Raw genomic sequence first — 21,219 nt, 5'->3', positions numbered from 1 at the left:
AGAAAAGGATTTTCTGTTGATCATGTACAGAACTGTACTTTTACTTTGCTTTTAAATCCTGTCTTTTGTAACATTTGTACCATGTGCTGGAAGAAAGCAGGTTGGTCTGGTTCACAGTGGAAAAATACAAGAATGAAGTTTAAAAAAAATGAAAACAAACCTGAGATCAATTGAAATCAAGACAGGGAAAGAGAGAGAAAGTCAAAAAAGCAGACAGATGGGAGTGTTAGTCCAGGCCAAAGAAACAGTATTGGAAAAAGATAGGTCAACCTCTAAAGCTGTGGGACCCCGAAGAACCTGGCACTGGCAGAGAAATGTGAGTAATGGCACACATGGGAGTAAATCAGTTTTGGAAACAAAGGAGAGGAATTTGAATTTTTGCCTTGAAATGAATGGGAAACCAAGAGTCAGAGGTGATCGGGCAAAGATGTAATACCAGTTGTGTTTTGTTGTGCACACAAATTTGTGAAAGCATGGAGTAAGAAAGCTGCAAAGGTCAGACCATGTTGTAAACAAGGTGAGTGGTAGACATGCAGTTGGGACATAGCTAGGTAGAGAAGATGAATTAAAAATTCAGAATAAATTCAGATTAAGAGGACGTATTCTAGTTGTGAAGGAGTTAACTGAGAAAAGGCAATACAAATCCAGAAGCTTTCTCAAGCAAGACTTCAGGAAAACAGGGAAGAGCCCCTGAAGTCATAAAAGGTGGGTGTATTCAAGCATTACTGATATAAAACTGGCTGGTAGAGCTCACAGGAATTTTCTACCAAAACACATTTTTTGTCTGTGAACATCAGTTTGTTGAAATAGGCACTCTGCTGAAACATACTTTATAGTCTCAGCAGAAAAGGTTGCTTAGACCTGAGATGGGATCACTAACTGGAAGAAAAGAAAGAGAAGAGGCAATCAGAGGAACCAAATAATTACTTCCCTCATTTAGAACGGAGAAAATCCAGGGTGAAGACTTTGCTGGATGAGAAGAAGAATTTTGAACCGATGTTTTCACGATTTCAATAGCAAGCCCAGCTGCTAGACTGCTAGTTCTTCTAAGGCAGGGTTTTTTCCATTCCTCTGACTGAAAAAAAAATAACAACTGATGAAGCGGGATATGTCACAGTACAAACTGGAGATTTAATTTGAAACTTCTAGAATACCTGGGTGTTTTCCAGCCTCGCCATCTCTCCGTGCCTTAAGGCAGAAAGAAGACCATGAAGCAGCAGTATCCTTCTGAATGGAGGTCTCTGTCTCTGAAGCCAGAAGTAGCTGAGCTCTACTTGATCTTGATCTGATGGCATACAACTACATTTTCATAGGTGTTCTTTTTCGAGTGCCTCATCTGAGATATTTTGCACCTCCTGTTCTATTCTGTATTGTTCAAAGGTGCTGAAGACCTACTGCTCCCTTTCAAGGCCTACGGCAAAGCAATTAGGTTAAGTTATTTCAGACTGGATTCCCAGAAATGGAGATGCATAAAGTGAATGAACACGTGAAAATATTGGCCCTAATATCTCTGTGACTCAGCTTTTCCATTTCTACAATGGAGAAAACGATGCTTACTGATTTTCAAAACACTTTGAGCTCTACAGATGAAAAGCAGAGTGAATGTTAAGTATGATTATCATTTTTATTGGGAAAAGGTTTAAAGGATTTTTATCCCTGGAGAAGGGATCCCAGCACAGAAGAGGCATCCCTGTCCGAAGAAGTGCCTGGAAGTTGAAGAGCTGCTAAGAAACCAGAGTACCTTCATCCCAATGAATACCCCGAGAGGGACGGAGTGGGCAACCATCTCACAAAGCTGCCACGAGGTAAAAAAAGAGATGGGACCAGGCATCATTAACAGCAAGGAGATCATTAGATTCCTGCACTGCGGTCTGCATGAACCTACAGCAAAAATGGCCGAGGACAATCAAGTAGGAGAGATAAGAGGGAGTGACTCTCTTAAGCACTCTATGAAGAATAAGGAGGCTCTGGGTGCTTGTTAAATGGAAAGCCGGTGTCGATGGAGGAGCCTGAGGACACAGCAGATAATGGCTTATTTTCAAAGAGCTGAGCAGAGTACCAGAAGCTAAGGAATTACTGGATACGGGAGTAAAGTAAAAAGACGGAGTAAGGAGATAGGCCTAAGTGATGAGAGATAGCAGGGTCAAGGGAAGTAGTTGTTTTCTTGAGTGACTGAATTATGTCAGATGTTTCCAGGGCCGCAAAGAGAGTAGGAGGAGATGCACGAGAAAGACTTGGGAAAGGGAGGTGTTAAGTCTAGGTGAGCTAAATCAGGGCAATCTGTGACTGGGGAAAAAACTAAAAGTATGTTGTACATGTCTGGAAAAGGGCTAGGAGGTGAGAACAACATGGGTGTGTTGGGAAGAATAGCGGTGTCTGAGAAAGGGCTAAAAGCAGTTAGAGAATTGATGGAGGAATAGGAACAGGACTATCCATAATGAACTGCCCTAAGTCTTCAGCTGGACCTGGAGAAGGGATTCATACTATCATTTCTGAAGGTATAACACAAATGATTGAAAGTCAGAGATGGGACAAATTGTCCCGAAGAAGATCTTGAAATGATGGACTTTTTTTTTTTTTCCCGCTCTTTAATGCAGCCAGTGTTGGACAGAAATGGAGATTACCCCAACCCTGCAGGTATTGCTATAATGAACTGAGAGGGGAAAGAAGGGAGCCAGTGAAACAGCAGACAAGCACTAGCTAGCATGTGGGAGAATATTTGAAGGGAATCAAAGGTTCAGTGTGATCCTGAGATGAAGAGACACCAGGGAAGTGGTGCAAACCAAGGAAGGCAGCACTGGGTAGGGATGGAAAAGTTGGGCTCATTAGGACAGAGTGACAGAGGTCAGGAAGCTGAAGGAGAGAAACTGCATGCCAATATTTGGGGAGCAATGTGAAGGAAGAGGAAGGAGTAGTGTGAGGAAGCATTGTGAAAGGTAAGAAAGCAGAAGAAATTCACATGCAGGAAGTTGTTTCAGGAGTGGAAAGAGAGCTGAGCTGTTAACCAAAAAAAAAAAAAAAAAATAGAAAAGACATAGGATCCACTCAGGGTTTCAGAATGTGAATCCATCTTATTTCATAGCCTAGTGGTCCAGATGTTGTCCTTGCTCTCACAATGACCTAACTGGGCTTAAAACCAAAACCTGGTCCCCAGGTCTGGCACATCCCATTCCTGGCTGCCGCACAGAAGTGACCTCTGTCCCCCTTCCATGATGCTCTTCCTTTTGCTCTTATTTCCCAGGTGTTTCAGGAAAAGAGGCTGTTGTTCAGGGACTGTTGTGTGATTTCAGATCATTCTATCCCAGCTGTTAAGCTGGGCAGAAGATGGGTGATGGGGCTTCTCCTGCGAGGGAGCCATAGGAACGGGAAGGTTTCTTGCTCATGCTAGCAGTTCTGTCCTGCAGGGACCACCCTTGGTGAGATATGATCCAGAGAAGCAGCAGAGAGAGTGGCATTGATCTCCTTGGGACCCTGCAGAGTGTGGGAAATGGAAAAGTCTGAGGATAGAGGCAATCCCACTGCCTTCCTCTCTGTAGAAAGTCTCTGTGCCCGACACCTACGGGCAAAGATTGGAGATGCCTACCCCTGCAGCTCAACGGGTAGTATAGGGTAGGCTTAATACTCACACTAAAACATCCAGCGTGCTGCAGCAGCATCTTTTCCTTACCTGCTGTTCCACTTGTGTCACTCTCTCTGCTTGAATCCCTGCCTTGACTCCCAGTCTCCTTCTACATCAAAGTTCAGCTCCTCATTTCATCTCCAAGGCCTCACGTGGCTCTGCTGGGGCTCGTCCCCCCTTTCCTCTCCCACCCTACCCTGCGCTAGCTCCGCATTTCTCCTCTCCCCAGCCCCATCCATCTCCCTAAAGCAACAGCTCTGCTCCTTTTCTTCAGCAGCCCCCTCTCCCCTTTTCACCGCCCAGCCTCGTCCACCTCCCTCCCGCCTGCCCTCAGGGCTCATTCACTGCAGCTAGTCTTCCTGTGCTAATGACTTCCACTTCGCCTACGCCCTTGGCAAGCATTGCCCCTTCTGACTATTAACTTTGTTTACTACACTGCATCTTCAGAATGTGGAATGATTCAGAGATACCCGGCTAAAGCCAGGAGCAAACAAGATGTGAGCATGCAATAGCTCAGCCTGTGACCTTTCTCAGCTGCTTCCTTCCCTCCTTCTAGCCTTCAAGTCTCAGACCTAATCGTGTTCCCGATGCTTTCCCACTGACCTTACTAGAAGCAGGATCCAGGCTTTGTGGATGAAGCCCAGTGGCCTGACTCTGAAAGCTGCCGAGAGCATCCTTGGAAGAGCCAAGCATCCGTGCTTGCTGGTGCCCCAAAGGCTGGGGTATTCATATAGTGAAATCCAGGGGGCAAGATCCTGCCTTTTTAGCTGCCAGTAAAATGCCATGTACACTTGACGGCATGTGGAAATACATAATAATGCCTCACGCTACGAACAGACAGCATTAGCAGGGAAAGGCTTTCCCCTCCCACTCACCCTTTGTCTATCTGCTTCTTTCCTGTTGTCGAAATTTAGCATCCCATCCTCCACCGAGAGACTCGGCTTTGCTCTGATGCTTGGAAGGCATCCAGTCCCAGCTCGCGCGCTTGCTCTGCCAGTCTCCACAGGTATTCTGTACACAGGGCTTCCAGCTAGTCAAGAAATGCTCTCTCTTCTCCCCCCCGCCAGGGAATCTCCAAGCTCCGGGGTTGTTACAGGATCCCGGTGGCGAGGCAAAGCCATGCGTCCTCGCTCTGATATATTAATCGCTTCTGCTCCACAGCACAGCCTCGACTGCACTGCAGGAGGAGAGGAGCCCTTTGGTAGGGATGGAGGCCAGCCCTTTAGAGGCATTTGCACAGTGCTCATGCTGTCTGGTCGCAGGGGAAGCGAGAGGAAAACCAGCACGGTTTGAGTCCTAGCTTGGCCAAACCTCGCTCCAATGTTCCCTAAAAGTGACTCCAGGAAAAATGCTTTGGACCAGAGACTGGTGCATAGAGGAATGAGGCAGACTGGGTTTCACATTTGGGTTTGAAACAACTCACGTGCCAGTTTGGCAAAACCAAGGCCTTGGCAGGCTGGGCTAACCGAGAGGCCTGGAGAACCAGGTCTTGGTGCAGAGCGTACCTCAGAGCTGGTTTTGGGGGAACAGGCTGAGGGGCTGAGGAACAGCAGCTGTGGGTAGGGCTAAGTGGACAAGAGGCCACAGCTGGCCCTGCAGGCCTCACAGGCAAGCTGCAAACACGTGCCAGGAATGGGGGGAAAGGTGCACGGCGGCTGACGTGAAGACAGGTTGATTCAGAGACTGGGTCTGCAGAACACAGAGACCTCTCTTTGTGTCCCACACCACTTTGAAATTATAAAGCTTCCTGTTCTACACTGGGGTGGGACAAAAAAAAAAAAAATTAAGACTTTTTAGACCAAAATCATGGGTTCAATGCACTGAAATTGTCGGTCGACCAGCAGTTCGTGTATTCATCTCATTCATCTGGGATCGAGTCAAAGCCTCTGTACCCCTCAGAGAAATTTTCATTGAAAAACCCTGACCAGCTGATAGAGGGAAAGGCTTTCTGCAGTGGCTGTAGCATAGGAAAAAAAAAAAAAAAAAAAAAGGAAAAAAAAAAAAAAAGGATTTACTCATGGAAAGGCAAACACAAAGTGAAGCTGAAATGCTGCAGTTCTTTGATCTTGGCACACGTCCTGACAGGCAGCTCCAGCGCGATGATAAGATCACGAGGGGAAGATCTAACGTGCAGCACAGCATTTTAAGGCTCCGCTGCTTCACAGGCTGCTGGAAGCGTAGCAGTCAATTAGAAACTGGGGAGGGGGGCTGGAAATTCCTACCGGCGTTTCCAGTGGAGAACTGAGAATTTTTTCATGGAAAAGTGGGCAGACTTGGAAGGGATTTTGGCGGCCTTCAGGAGCCAAGTTCTTGTTTTACAGACTCCATGGACAGTTTCAGCTCTGAGACCCACCTTACCCAAGGTGTGGGGCAGGCAGGGAGGCGCAGTTTGGTGCAGGAAGCTCTGCTGGGCACGTCTCCAGGGGATGCGATCCCAGCCACACAAGGTGGCTTGGACATGATTCAAACCCCTGAAACGGCCCTTCAGGTTTCTAACTGAGTGTAACCGGACCAGATCACGTTAGAAATAATATTCTCCAGTCTAGTACTGCAAGTAAATTTTATCCCGTTATGAATAGCCTCCTCCCCAGGACGCAAGAGCAATGTTACATGTAGTGAAGCTGAAAACGCTTCAGAGATTAGCCCTAGCACATAGCTCACACCTCCAGACTCTTCTGTAATGAATTAGTGTGCTCAATGGATGAAAAAATATTGGTGCAGCAGCACGGTTTGCAGTCAAGCTTCAAAGGGGTTCTGGTGGCTGAGCAGCGCTACCTGCTCCAGCCGTGCCGCAGGGGCTTTCACGCTCATCCTTCGCAGCCTCCCCTCTGCCTGCTCCTGTCCAAATCATCCACCCCTCGCCGACCTCCACTCACCTTTCTTGCAGGCACCATCCCTAAATCTGGCACGCTTCTCCTCTCCGCCGATTTCTTTTTAAAAGCAAACATAAACTTAACAGGATACAAACACGCACGCAACCGTAAATGTCTCACAGTCCTGTGCTGCAATAAACCTCCCTCTTCCAAGCACCCTGCTGGCACTGTTTGCTTGTTAAATAAGCCCAGTGCTGTGCTTAAGCCTAACTTTTGTTACAAGTGCTTCAGGAGAGGGCCAAGGCACTTTGTTTCCTTGTAAAGCACAGGGGTACCTGCAACTCAGGTGACATAACATGAATAAAATTATTAACGTTCTATAAGCAGCCTCCAAAAGCTAACACTGCTCGCAAGGCTTGGCATTTGTTTTTGCTGGGCTGCATGAGGAAGGGACCTGAAATTAAATCTGTGCAATAGCTGCTCCAACAGCCGGTGTTCGACGTGGGCTGGGAGCAGAGCAGTGAGCCGGACCGGCAGCTGCTCCTCTGGAGGTGTCGGGAGCCGCGGTGCAGCTGGGCAGCACGCTCTGGTTGGATTCACGTGGGCCAAATACCTCGTTTGGCCCCGTGGGGTGTAATCTGTGTTTACCAACGTGTTTTGAGCTGGGGAAGGGCCTGCAAAGGGGGCTGTCCCCAGCAAAGGGACACTGCCAGGGCAGGGAGCTCCCCTTCCAACCACTGGGGACACCACTAGCTTTGTCCCCAGCGGCTGGCAAGAACAGGCTCCCTGTGCATTGCATCTGCCGCATCCTTCCCCCCATTTCCTTATTGCTTTGGGGGCATTTGCTGCCTGAAGGGACAGCAAAGCCCCCAGGGCACTTTATCTGGCTGCAGCGAGGGATGAGCGATGCTCCCTGGCTGGGCAAAGCCTGGGCGAGCTCAGCGAGCGCGTAATGGCCGCGGCGCTCATCTGTGGTAGCCCCGCGCCAGGGGAGCTTCCTCAGCCTTGCGTGAAGGGCTTTGGGTTCCCCCAGTGTCAGCCGTGCTGGCGGATACCCAGCACCGCTCTTGCTCTGCTTCCTTGCCTAAAATCATCTCCACGCTTGTCTTCTAGGCTGGAAGAGATATAACAGGTTTTCCAACCCTGGTGAAGCCACTCAGACCAATTCTTGCAGTGCAGCCAGTCCCCCAGTTCTCACCCTGAGGTCATTAAAGAAACCAATTGCTAAATAAGAGGGATGAGGTCTCACCCTTCCCCTGTGTGTCCCAGCCTTGGAGGGAAAGGGGCAGGAGACAGGCAGGATGGAGCAAAAGCTATTACTGCCATTGCCTTGCTCCATTCTCTGGATTATTTCCCTAGGGTACTCGGGTATTTTTATTATTAATAACTAATTTTTATACAGCACTTTTCATTCTGAAGGACCCTAAAGCACACCACATACTTCACAAGTTAATTGCCAGCTGTGAGCCTAATTCCTTGCTTGGTTGTGACCATAGCAGCTGAAGGTGCCGCTCAGGGTCTCACTGGGTTTGCACCAGTTTAACCGAGGACAGACGCTCCCTGTAGAACCAGCAGGATATGTCAGAGAGAAATGCAGCGTAAGGTTGGAGGTGAAAGATCTGAATTGCCTTTTTTCCTCCTTGATAATTTGAAAATGACTAAGGAAAAGGCTTTCAGAAAGCCTTCTGACCACAGCACTGCGATTGCAAGCGTCCACGCCTGTGCACCATGACTTCCAATCGCCCCCAGGGCTGCGGTCTCACCTCCCACCAAAATATCAGCCACCAGGGTAAGCCTGGCCCTGTCCTCTGATGTACTCTCAGAGATCAACACCATAGTTTTGGGGAGAAAAAATAAATGCAACCCAACCAGAGGAGAGGAATTATAAATCTTCCACCACAAGGATATCCTCTGTGTGCTTCTGGGGAGGACGCAACCCAGCTGAGCTCTAGGTCTTCAAGCTCATGTCTGGGGCTCTTCAGCCCCTACGTCCCCATCAGCTGGGACGGTGTTTACATGCTCTTGTTTCTGAGAGTTTGATGTCGTAACCCTGTATGCAAAACCTGTCCTAGTTACAATATTGCTGCCGTGACAGGAAAAGGAAAAAGAAAAAAGAAAAAAAAAGAAAGAAAAAAAAAAAAAGGAAAAAAAAAAAAAAAGAAGCAACAGCTCTTAAATTCTCCCTTCATCCCATCCACCCTTTTCCCCCCAGGCTTCCATTAGTATCTCCCTTCCCCTGACATCTGGATGTGCCGCCGCAGCTTGGGATTGCCTGTGGTAGCGGTGGAGCAGCTCCTCTCCTCCCACACCTTATGCACATCATTTCTCTCTCACTGCAGATAATTGCATCACCCTTCCTGTCACTCGGCTCGCAGTTGTAGTGTCACATTTGACTCGTTTTCCACACACACACAAATGTTCTTGCTACAAATTGCCAGTTTGGTGGTTTGTTGGTTGTGGGTTTTTTTTTTTTTATCCATCCGGAATATCTTGATTTCTTTCGCTTGCCCTTTCTGTTTCGTCAGGACTTCTCTCCATGCCCTGATCATCTCCTGCCTTCTCTCTTCCACCCTCCCTCCAGCAGCTCCAGCTCTCCGGCTGTGCTCCGGGGTGGCTAAACCCCAACATCACACTGCAACACCTGAGCACGACTATTTACAAACCCTTTTCTCAGTCCCTTTTCTGGCTCCCAGCTCATTCACGGACCACTTCTGCCTCTTCTTGCAAGGCAGAGGTAATAGCTTTTACTGGCTCAGCTGCCATGCCTTGAAAACTCTGCGACAGGGCTTGTACGCATGGAAGTTCACATGGTTTCGTGCAGCAGGCACCCTCACAGCTGCAGAAATAGTTCCTAACCTCTCTGCTGAGGAATCAGAGGCATCGTCAGTGCTTTACACATCCATCAAACCACACGGGAAAATATCAGTGAGGAAAACACAAACGCTTTCATTGATGTGTATATATGAAATCACAAGGTGCATTTGCTATGTATGTAGAAATAAGACTATTTTCAATTTCAGAAACCCATCGCAGCTGGGAAATGTAAGAAATACAACATTAGGAGGAGAAAACAGCCGTAGCTTTAGATAAGCCTACTACATTTTTGTGTTTAGTACTGTTTTCAGAAGAAATTCGGCTCAGGTTTGATTCTGGCAGCATCTAGAAAATAGAGTCAATAGCTTACCAGGGGAGATGTTTGTACTGGATGTATGCAAAAAAAAAAAAAAAAAAAAAAAAGGATTTTTTGAATGACTTTTCTTATTGCCGTCTTGAGGTTTTTAATTTGTAACTTGGACAGATGTCTAGCAGTGCCTGAAAACCAGCCACCCGCAATGCTTCAGCTTGCAAAGCTCCAGCGTGCTGGATTTGTCTTTGCACCAAAACGCCTTCCAGAGCCTGTGCACAGCGTCCCCAGCCAACCCCCCTCTCTGCCTGCAACAAAGCTCGGGAAATTCCAAGCAACGCCGCCGCGGATATTTTTGAAAGTTACAACCCTGTAACAAGAGGGTGTTTATAAGCGTAAATCTTCGGATAATCTCAATAACTCCTTTTGCTACTGCTGCACTTCGTGGCAGAGCGTGAGCCAGCTGGGGGGCAGTGGAGGATGGAGCCACAGGGTAGGAGGCAGGGAGGAGGCTGCTGCCCCAGGAGGAGGCTTCGAGGCCAGGGCTCCACTCACCCTCTCCTCCCCGGTGTTGATTTCTCCCACTTTTCTGTCCCTTGCCCAGCGACGTCCGCATTTTTCTTTCTATTAACCGCCTCCCGACCGAAGTCATCTCGCCGGAATTGGTGCTGTCAGGCCGTTCGCTGCTGTAGCTTTGGTCACGGTTAATGCGCTGCGATATAGCCCTTCCTTCGGGCTCCTCGAGGCACCGTAAGGCAGTGTTTGTACCATTTTTGCTGCAGTAAAACCCCGTTATTATCTGATCCTTAGCAACAGCTGTAATAAACATGATTATTAATAATACGTCGAGGAGAGCTGGTATAATGGTTCTCCCTTGTAGGCAGGGGGGATATTCTTTCATAACTATAAGATCAATTTCTATTTTGCATCAGTCCTTTTACAGTCTTCTTCACCACAATATCTGAATGATTTCCAGTGGCACATTAAGTGATGGGGCTTGATATCAGTCACATGTGGTTTGTTCTTTTATCCTCTCCCCAGGGAGAGAATTATGTATGCAACATACTGGTTATGTTGCTAGGGTTTTGTTTGCGTTCTTTTTATTATTTTTTTTTTATTTTTAACATATGCGCTGCTGCATGTTTATGTTGGAGGAGGCCACATCAAAGCAGGCACGTTGCAGCTGTATGGGAAGGTGGCAAGATTTTGGATGGCCCTCTGTCCTCGTGGGATCTCTGCTGTTTCTCCAGACGCAACCCCTGCAGACCCCACTGGCTGCCCCACTGAGCTTCACCTCGTGGTAGAAAGCTCCTCTGTCCCTAAAGAATAGAGCTGTGGGTTCTGTGGACTTAAAGCTTCCCACCTGAATCAAAAGGCATTGCCACTGGCACAGCATCGCCTGTGGATGCGCAGGGCCAGAGCTCCTAGAGCAGCACCTCCTCAAGCCCCCATCCCTCGAAATGACCATCCCTCGTGTATAACCCTCCAACCCATAACCAAGGCCTTTAAAACCATATTGAGACATGTGAAGAGATGGCCTAATTTTCACAAGATGCCATCCTAGGGCAATAGAGAGCACTTTGGGGTAACCGGCTTTTTTTTAGGGTGCCTCAGCACAGGCAGGTGAAAGCAGATGCCCATGAGCACTCTCTGTGCTCCCTGCCACTGCACTCTTCACCAGCTCCAAACCTTCCCAAACAATGAGTGCTTTTGTGTGCTTCCTCCTTGGAAGGGTGGAGCTGAGTCAAAATGCCTTTAAAGGGCGTTTCCTGTGCTTCTCTTGGCACATCATGAAACCTCACTCCTTCCCCTTGAAACTATTATCATCAACCAGAGAGTCAGCATCACTAGCAGCATTTCTGGATGGTGACGGCAAACCTCCACTCCTGGTTTGGAAAACCTTTGCCAGGATGTGTCAGGCATGCCAATGCTTTGCCATACAGCTCTGGATTTTGTGCTCTCAGCCCAGAGGCTGGCTCTGAGCTTCACCACCTGGCACCAAAGGGGCTCAGCTCAGAAATGGGGACCTGGAGCAGAAAGCAATGGTTTTGTTTTTTGACGCTCCACCTGCCCTTCATGGGTCGTTTCATGCCATTTGTTTCACAGGTAAATAGCAAGTGTCAGTTTAATCTTCAGTGAAGTTTACTTCTAAGGCAGGAATCACAAGTGTGCATCTGGGAGGTCTTTCACATGGGCACAGCCTCAGCACTTATTGGAGAGGTCACATCAAGGAGGAGCACGGTACATTTGAACTGGAAGGTGGGGAGAATTATCTGGCCCAGATGACTCCAGTGTCTGATCACCTTCATGATTTTAATACAAATACCCTCAGGCTGTTTCCCCGAGGCAGGGAAATACCATTATTCCCACTGCCGGTGACAGAAGAGGGGGGTTAAGTGACTTGCTAAAACGATACAGGAAGCGTGTGGCAGCAAGAGGTGCCGAATCCTTGGCTAACACCGCGCCGTCGCTCCGAGCTTTTAGAGACAACAGCTATATCCAGCCACTTTATTTATTTCTTCGCAAGCCACCATGCCAAAACCTCTGCTAAATTAGAGAGGGAGGCTAGAGGAAAGCTTTCAGCGGATTGCTTTTTCCCATAAATGGAAATATCACAAATCATTCTGGGAAAACAGGTCTTTCTGTTCTCTCCCCTCTTTGTCTGCTTCTCTCCTTTTGGACGTCTCTTCCTCTCCCTCTGGCTCCCAGGTTTCAGATGTACGGTCCTGACCATTTAAAAGCGCTCCCTGCCCTGCAGGAAGGGAGCAGCTTTGTGCTCTTTGGAACTTACTATTTGCCAGTGGATTGCACTCTGCAGGCAGGCAAAACTTCTGAAACAGCCAGGGCTGCACAAAGCGGCACAAAAATAAACCGTGCCATCAGCAGCACCGAGCCAGGCTCTCATCGGGGGTAACTCGGTCCGGCTCGCGCTGCAGCAGAGCTGGCAGCTGCCAGCTGCCCTGGATAGACAGCGTGTACCCAAACGGTGGCCTGGCCGCATCAGAGGAGGTCTCTGAGACTAAAAACTCAGTTGAAGCTGATGTCTGTGCGCCTCAGACATTCGGTCGCTCTTGGCAGCATGGCAGGTCACAGCCCAACGTGCTGTCTCTGCTCCTAAGCTTCCCAAAGCTCGGGCAGGTGACAAGCAAACGCTGGGGATCTCACTGAAGGACTCACAGTAACACCCAGGGGATTTGGGGGATGCTCAGGTATCTTGCTGTCATGTCAGAAGGCTGAGCGCTAGGATTAGGGGTATTTTCCATGGACCCGGGCATCCTCAGCTTTTCATTCCTGAGACAAGTCAGAGCTTGGTTGTTTAGCACATCCCAAATCAGGCTGCCCCAAGGAGCCCCACAGTGGTGTGTCAAGTGGGGTTTCCAAATAATGATGTGCTCCTGCTCAGGAGCTGCAGCGTGGCACGTGGCTCTTCCCTCCCTGTCTCTGTGAATGAATGTGAGAAGGGCCTTGTGTCAGACCTCCAAAACACCTCTCAGCAGCCTCATCCCCATCCCTGTGCATGGCTGAGGCATTTCCACTGGCACAGGTGCTGGGGAGGTTGTCCCACCATCCCAGCAGGCCACGGATGTCCATGAGAGAACTGCTGAGCCACCTTGGTGCCAGAAGCGACTTCTCCGTGCTGAGCTGTTTCCTGAGCTGCTGCCACCTACCCTAGAATCATAAAATCATGGAATATCCAAGTTGGAAGGGACCCGCAAGGATCACTGAGTCCATCTCCTGGGTCCCCAAAGCACCCTGAGCACTTGTTCAGCCTCTGGCACCCTGTGCCCTCTGGAGCACGTCCCCACAGCATGTCATGCCGAGCAGCGCTGTTTCCCCATCTCACAAGGTGGGCCTCCAAGGCAGAGATAAGAAATGGCTTTAGCAGCACGCCTGTGGCAGAGCAGAAAATGAATCTTGTTCTCTCCTATTCCCAGTGACCGCATTAATGACCTAAATTCTGCATCCTTTCTCCATCCATCGCCCATATGAGCTAGGAGGCACTGGAGGAGAGGCTGTGGTAGCACGGACAAACTGCTGTCATCCAGAGCCACGGCGCTCTGTGCTGGTGTCACACACAAAGCAGCAGCTAAGGTGGGACCAGTGCTGCCCACCCTGCCTTCAGCGCACCAGCAGGACTGAACCAGAAGGTGGATTAGTCCAGAGCAGCACATGAAGATGAAGAGCAGCTCCTCAATACCACAGCGTGTTAAACACACTGGGGTTGGACACCCCAGTGACCAAGCACTCTGCTGAGCCACTTCTACAACACCCACGGGACATCCAGCACCAGAAGCAAGCTTTCAAGGAGCCTGCATGTCACCTCTAAGCACCTGAGCCTCCAGCTAGCTGTGCCACACAAGTCCACAAAACAAAACACAGCAAGGGAAAGGAGCCCTTCATGCAATTATCTGCCCTCCTCGCTGGTACTGTGTGGGCAAGTAGCAGGTGGGAGTGTGGCAGGGAAATTTGCTTGGCTGTGAAGCTTTCCTTCCAGGAGAGCCATGGCTGAGAAGCAGACACTTGGATGGAGTAACAGTGCTGGGGAAGGGTGATTAATAACCTCCTTTCACAGCCCACAGGTTCATTGTGGGAACAACACTTCAGAGGTCTACGGAGAGGCTTTGCTCCTACTTTCTTTTCCTGTTACTTACCTCTTACACACACTCCTCTCTGCTGTGTCTAGCCTCTTCACGGAAGCTCTTTGAACTAGCAGTTAAAGGCGATGGGTATCTCAAAAGTACCAGGCACAAGCCAACAGGATGCAGAAGAGCTGAGCTTGGCGGTTGACCCAGCAGATCTACAGCTATCTGCTCAGTGCAGCCTCCCAGAGCATCCCAAACTTTCCTTCAGCAAAGCCTGGCCTGGAGAAAAATGCAGGGGGAACCCTTTGTGCTTGGTCCCTCTTGCAGATAGACCCAAATACCTGAGAGATCAAGGAGTGATCTCTTTATCAGGTAGTATAGTGTTAGGACAAGATGCAATGGTTTTAAAATAAAAGAGTGGGTTTACAGTAGTTTTTAGGAATAAATTCTTTACTGTGAGGGTGGGAGGCACTAGAACAGGCTGCCCAGAGAAGCTGTTGCTGCCCCATCCCTGGAGGTCTTCAAGGCCAGGCTGGATGGGGCCTTGGCAACCTGGTCTGGTGGGAGGTGTCCCTACCCATGGCAGGGGTGTTGGAACTGGGTGATCTTTAAGGTCCCTTCTAACCCAAATCATCTGTCCCCAGTTAGGGGACCCGTGGGACCACCATGCCCAGCCACGCACCACATGTGGACACTGCATCCCTCCTTTCCAAACAGCCACCCCTGTCCCACCAAGAACAACTTGATACCTCAAGATACTAGTCAACCAGTGGCTGGTCAACCAGCGGTCATCATGCTGATGATGCTCAAGGATTACCACTCTGGAGCAGTAATGCTGATTTCAAGAGGAGAGTGACAAGAATGGTGAAAATAAGAAACTGGTAGAAATCCCAGATGGTGAAGGACCAGGCAGATCTCTCTGGCCTCCTGTTGGGAAGGCTTTGCTGGTCATGGAGTATGTGAAAGACGGTTCCCACAGAAGCAGAGAGGCTCAGAGAAGACCCTGTATGGAAATGAGACTGGTCGATTTTCAGGTGACCATCCCAGCTTCTCATCTAAAGCAGAAGATTTGACTCCTGCAGTGCATGGGGTGCTTGGCTGCAGAGCTGCACCCACACACTCGTGCCAAGCTTCTTGCAGGCTTAATCTGTGAGAGAACACAAGAGGAGGCCTGGTAAAGGTACACAAAACAAGCAGTCATATGGGGAAAGTAGATTAGGAGCTTTTGTTCTTCTCGTACAACACTGGAACAATGGAATATATCCCGCCAGTGAAATGACTAGGTATAGCAAATTCACAGCTGAGAAAAACAAACACTTCTCCGCACAAACACAATCAGCCCGCTGTACGCAGCACTGCTCGAATCCACCGAGGCCACGCCAGGTGAAATTCAAATGGAGAGTGGGCTTTCCTACGGCTACACAAATACCCGAAGTTGCACCGGTGGATGCTAACAGAAGGGATATTAACCCGCGTGCTTCGCCGCTTAACCCAGCCTGCAACCCCTGGTCCACCCCCTGCAGAGGTGGGCAGCGAACTCCTGTCTATCCGTGGCCAAGATCTTCAGTGCTGCCTGCCACAAAGCAAGGGATGCTGCTCTGGGTGTACACGAGTTTGCATCTGTCTTGTGTGCATAAGAGGGAGATGAATGTAAGAGCATCTGGTGGTCCGTACATGAGCGCGGGTGCTGCCTGGGAGAAAGGAAGGGAGGGTGTAAAGCGCGATGCAGAGGGCAGTTGTTCCTTCATGGAGGTTTCTGGTGTTCTCATTTGTTCTTTTTTTTTCTCTCTTGTTCCATAGGGAATTTTAAAGGTCTGTGTAAGCAAATCGATCACTTCCCTGAGGATGCAGATTATGAAGCCGATACAGCAGAATATTTCCTCCGTAAGTCCAGAGGCATTTTTCCTTGCAACTGCTCGTAGGTGCTAGTGTTGGGTGCCTTTTGCTCTCTGAAGGCAATGCAGTGTAACTCTGGGCCCTGAGGGGTTTGGGGGGGCTGAGGGAGCGATGTCTGTGAGGGGTGGGCAGGGCCCCTCCATGCCCCTGAGCCTCTGCATCTCCCCTGGCTGTCTCCCCTCTCACCTGCCTGGGACCTGCTGTTTCTAACTCGTTGTGACAACCAGTGGCATATTCTCATTAATGGCAACCAATTAGGAAAGAAATCTGGAGTCTTTTAACCCAAATCCATCAGAGAGCTGCAGAGCACAGCCTGACACATGACAACAACGCTCTCTGAAGCCCTCGCCAAGGCACAGGCCGCCTGGGGACACAGGGTGGGTGCAGGTCATGGTTGCAGCTGGTTCTGCACCCACAGCTTGGGCACGGGACCACCAGCGCTCCCCTCCACATCTCTGCTTTGAATGCCCAAATGTGTGTGCCCACACCTAACACAGAGCAAGGTTATAGTCCCTCCAGTTGTATCAGATTTAAGAAATTCCCTGAGCTGTGTCTGAGGAGCACCCATTTCTCTCTTGTGCCACCTCTCCCCAGACACCAGGGGCCTGCAGAGCAGGCCCATGGCAAGCCGCCATTTCCTCCTGCCCTGCGAGCAGGAGCTTGCTCTTCCTTTATCTCAGCTGTGTCCCCACTATCCGTTCCTCTCCCTGCAAGCACAATGTCCTCTGACAACACGAGAAGAGATCTTCTCCCTTCAGGAACCCGAGACAAGAGCTTTTGACCCCCCAAGGTGAAGCACCAGCGGCCTCCAAAGGCCTCTCAGAACTGCTCCTTGTCTGCCAGGTGTGCTGGGAGCCAGCTGTGGCGGCCCAGCCCTGCGGCAGAGATGAGAGAGATAATTTAGGCTCTGGAAAGCTCATTTGTATGTGAAAAGAGAAGGCTCTTATGCTGCTTCCTCTTGGTTTCTCAAACACTCCTTCGCCCACTGTTATTGTAAATAACCCGGGGAGATTGCCTTTCCGCAGCCTTGGTCTCTTCATGGCTGCGTGGCCCCTGCATGGCGGAGCAGGAGGCTCGGCTGTGATCCGTTTTGGCACAGCAGCTGTGCAGGCTGCCTCCAAGGACAAATCTGCTCTTGCACAGTCGTTTGGGAGCGAGGAGGCTGCAAGCATCCACTGAGCTACAGAAGGGAGAGCCGGGGGAAGGGGGCGAACATCCCAAGAGCTGTGGATCTGTTCCCTCAGAGGGAAGAAGGTCTGAAGGCAAAAACTGTCAGGACCTGCCAGCGGCCCCAAGGCAGAACCCTTTTAATGTGAGAACTGGGTTCAAAGTGGGATTTGGCTGGTCCGTTAAGGACTTCTCGGGTCACTCCTGAGGGGAGTGGGGCTTCTGCTGCCTTAGCCCTGGCTGGAGAGGGACCTCACCGAACAGCCTCTTCTCAGGACTTCTGCCAAATTGGGGTCCCCAGCTGCTCTGCACAGGCAACACCTGGAGGTATTAGCAAAAGCAGCTAGAAAGATATTCATTATTATCAAACTAGGTGATTCCTTTGCTTGGAGGACCAGCATGACTGTGGGAGAGGGCCCATGGCCAATCTAGAAAGGCTTAGACTTTATGCCTGCCAGCCATCTACAGAAGGTGTCTTGTGTTTCTAGAAATTAAACACCAGTCAGGGAGTAAGCAGCAGCATCCCTGTGCTTCTTTGCTGGAAGGAATCTGACTTAGAAAACAATCAAATGCTATGAGGGAGTATCCAAACACCATCATAAATCCTCTTCTCGTTAGCCCCAAGGATCCCAGAAGACCGGATGAGATCCTGCCCCTCTCTTGCTTGCATGGTCTTCCAGAGGGGCAGGAGGCAGGGGCTGCCCTCACCCTTCACACGCCGCCTGCAGCTCCCCATGTCAGCCAGCAACTTGAGTTCTCCCAGCAGATGGGAATTTCAGAATTCAGACCCAATTAAAACCGATGAGGTCAGGGTGGGGTTGTGAGCATCCCTCTAGAAACCCTCCGAACAGAGGATGTCTGCTTGATATTTGCTCACCGCCATTTAGCTTCGCCTTGTCGAATCCTGCCTTGCCTTCCAGAAGCTATTAAGAAGGTTATTATCACTCGTCTGTTCCCTGAAACACAGCCAGGCAGAACTGGAAAGCAAGCAAGAGAGGTTTTCTCCCTGTCTTTTCCATTCCCTATGTGCAGGCAGGGGGCTAGGGCCCCCCACAAAAAAAGCCTATTTTGTCTGCCTGGTGGGATCCCAACACCAGCAGGGGCTTTGAAGCACAATCTCTCCTTGGTTCATAAAAAGTCACATCTTTGCTTCGGTAAGGTTCATTCTTGTAGGCAAGGAGGGATTGGCTTTCATCCCTCTTCCAAACCTTTGCTCCACAAGCAGAATTGCACCAGCGTGCCTGATACCTTTCTTTACCAAGCAAGGCTTCATTTCACACTTCACAGCTTATTTTCTCTTGGGAAGGGAGGAAGGAAAACCTTCCTCGTAAAAAATAAGAATATCGGCAACACAAACCGATGCAGAGTGCCCAAATACGTGTGAGTCCCCCCCCAAAGCTCTGGGGTACATCGTGCGTGCCTGTGCAGGCATCTGCGTGCATCTGTGCCATTGCCCTCTGCTGGCTGATCTCTTCTGTATCGACCGATGGCGTGCGTGTGTGTGGGAGCTGGCACACACGCACCCATCCCTGTCCTCTGGAAGGAGCCCAGTTGTTTAATCACCGGGATAAAGCCCTGTGTGCCGGCACGCAGCGCTTGGAGTTTTGCTCCTCAGCCTCACTGCAGTCACAGAGCGGAGAGCAGCACCAAAAGCTGGGGGAAGAAGGCAGGAGGCAAGCGGCAAGGGGAGGCCCCCAGCTCCACCAGCCTCCGTCTCCCTGCTCCAGCCACAGCTTCAGCGAGAGCTGCTTGCAGCTGCTCTCTTTCTGTGGCACACTTTCTCCATCCCCCTTTTTACTCCCTCCTGAATTACTCCCCTCATTCTCCCCGCACCTACCTAACACACTCGCGCCCTCCGGTCCCCCTTTGCCCCATGCTGCCTCCGCACCCCCGTTTCCTCTCTCTGACACGTGCACTGTTATCTCTGTCCCTCTCCCTCTCTCCTCCACAGGGGCTGTTAGAGCCTCTAGTATTTTTCCGATCCTGAGTGTGATTCTGCTTTTCATGGGTGGACTCTGCATTGCAGCCAGCGAGTTCTACAAAACCCGACACAACATCATCCTTAGTGCCGGCATCTTCTTCGTGTCTGCAGGTAACGGGACACACGTGGGACGGGCTTTGGGGCATGGGTGGGCTGTTTCCCAGCCCCAATGAGCCTTCCCAGGGGTGAAGATAACCCTATGAGGAAACCTCTCCATCTCACTGCATGGAGACCACGGTGGGGAGAGGGTGTCCCTGTGCCCAGTGGCTTTTTGGGACCGGCATGGGAGAGTGGTGCAGGGATGCGGGAGCAGCCTGAGGAAAGCTGTGGTGAAGCCCACCAGTGGGGGTGGAGGCTGGGGACCCCCATCACCCCCTCCCCGGGTCATTCTTGCCACATTGTCCTCCTGACGGCCGCCTCTCTCTCAGGTCTGAGTAATATAATTGGCATCATCGTATACATATCAGCCAACGCTGGAGACCCCTCGAAGAGCGACTCCAAGAAGAACAGCTACTCCTACGGCTGGTCCTTCTACTTCGGGGCCCTGTCCTTCATTATAGCCGAGATGGTGGGAGTGCTGGCCGTCCACATGTTCATAGACCGGCACAAACAGCTGCGCGCCAACGCTCGCGCCACGGACTACCTCCAGTCCTCCGCCATCACCCGCATCCCCAGCTACCGGTACCGCTACCAGAGACGCAGCCGCTCCAGCTCCCGCTCCACCGAGCCTTCACACTCCAGGGATGCCTCTCCCGTCGGGATCAAAGGGTTCAACACCCTCCCATCAACAGAGATCTCGATGTACACCCTGAGCAGGGACCCGTTGAAGGCCACCACCACCCCCACCGCTACCTACAACTCCGACAGGGATAACAGCTTCCTCCAGGTTCACAACTGTATCCAGAAGGAGAACAAGGACTCTATCCACACCAACACAGCCAACCGCCGGACCACCCCGGTATGAAGCCGTCGCCAGGAGCTGGAAGCGGGGCAGGAGGAGGCAGGAGGACAGGGGGGTGGGATGGGGGGCGAGGGCGGGGGGCGAGGGCAGGGGGCGGCGGAGGGGGGGAGGAGGAGGAGGAGGAGGCGGCGCGAGCGCCCCTGGGGTGGGGCCCTTCCAATCGCAAAAAAAATATATATATATAAAAGTTAAAAAAAAAAAAAAACAGAAAACACAAAAAAAAAAACCACACGCGGAAACAAAAAAAAATAATAAAAAGAACGGCCGATGAGCAAACAGATAAGCAGACAAACAAGCACGCGAACAAAACAAAAAGCAAACAAAGAAACAAGCGAGCAAACAAACAATAAAAAAAAAGGAAACGCGAGGAAAGGAACAACAGTGAAAAAAAAATCTTTAAAAAAAAAAGAAAAAGAAAAAAGAAAAAAAAGAAAAACTTTAAAACTGAGAGAGATTTAAAAAATAGAAATAAATTTAAAAGAAAATGCATGATTTCCCATGTACCATTATTTTAACATTTAATAAAAACAGATTTAAAAAAAAAAATATAAAAGGGAACCAAGAAATAGCAAACGACAATATACCAAGTGGGAGGAGGAGGAGGCAGCTCTTTGGATTTTGGGGGGGGGGGGGGGGTCATTAATTTTATGGTTTGTTTCCCACCTACTTTATCCCAACGCAGGCTCCTGGGGGAGCAGAGGGGGGCTGGACTGGCAGTGACTCCCCTGTCCTGGGGCTCCCAAGGGTTGCAGGGGACCCTGGGGTGCCGGGGGGGACGACCACAGCCCGTTCAGCCCCCTCAGGACCCTGGGGAGCCGCTTGTCCCTTGCGGGTCCCCGGGGATAAGGGTGGCTGCTGTCCCCAGGGAGCACAGGAGCTGCCACCGAGTCACCGCCCGCAGTGTCCCTGGGGGTCCCGGGGGCTCTCCCAGCCCTGGGGACCCTGGGGTCAGCAGTGACAGTGCAAAAAGCAGAGACACGCAACGACAAATGAAAAAAAAAGAAAAGAAAAAAAAAAAAAAAGGACAAAAAAAGGTTTCTTAAAAAAAAAAAAAAGTGGCAATTTTTTTAATAAA

General features: G+C 50.2%; 1 protein-coding gene across 2 annotated transcripts in view; it reads left to right on the top strand.

Annotated features, from left to right (window-relative positions):
- Nucleotides 1–20,199, top strand: part of CACNG2 (calcium voltage-gated channel auxiliary subunit gamma 2) — a 47,994-nt gene extending 27,795 nt beyond the window's left edge. For both annotated transcript variants that reach the window (XM_068665379.1, XM_068665370.1), the window contains 3 exons: nucleotides 15,940–16,023; nucleotides 19,154–19,294; nucleotides 19,612–20,199. In XM_068665379.1, the coding sequence (XP_068521480.1) occupies nucleotides 15,940–16,023; nucleotides 19,154–19,294; nucleotides 19,612–20,147 (761 nt within the window). In that variant the 3' untranslated portion in view covers nucleotides 20,148–20,199. The remainder of the gene's footprint in view (nucleotides 1–15,939; nucleotides 16,024–19,153; nucleotides 19,295–19,611) is intronic.
- Nucleotides 20,200–21,219: the final 1,020 nt, after the last annotated feature.

Source organism: Anas acuta, chromosome 1 (assembly GCF_963932015.1).
Source record: "Anas acuta chromosome 1, bAnaAcu1.1, whole genome shotgun sequence".
NCBI lineage: Eukaryota > Metazoa > Chordata > Aves > Anseriformes > Anatidae > Anas > Anas acuta.
The sequence above is the reverse complement of the archived record's forward strand: the minus strand, read 5'-3'. Positions and strand labels throughout refer to the sequence as shown.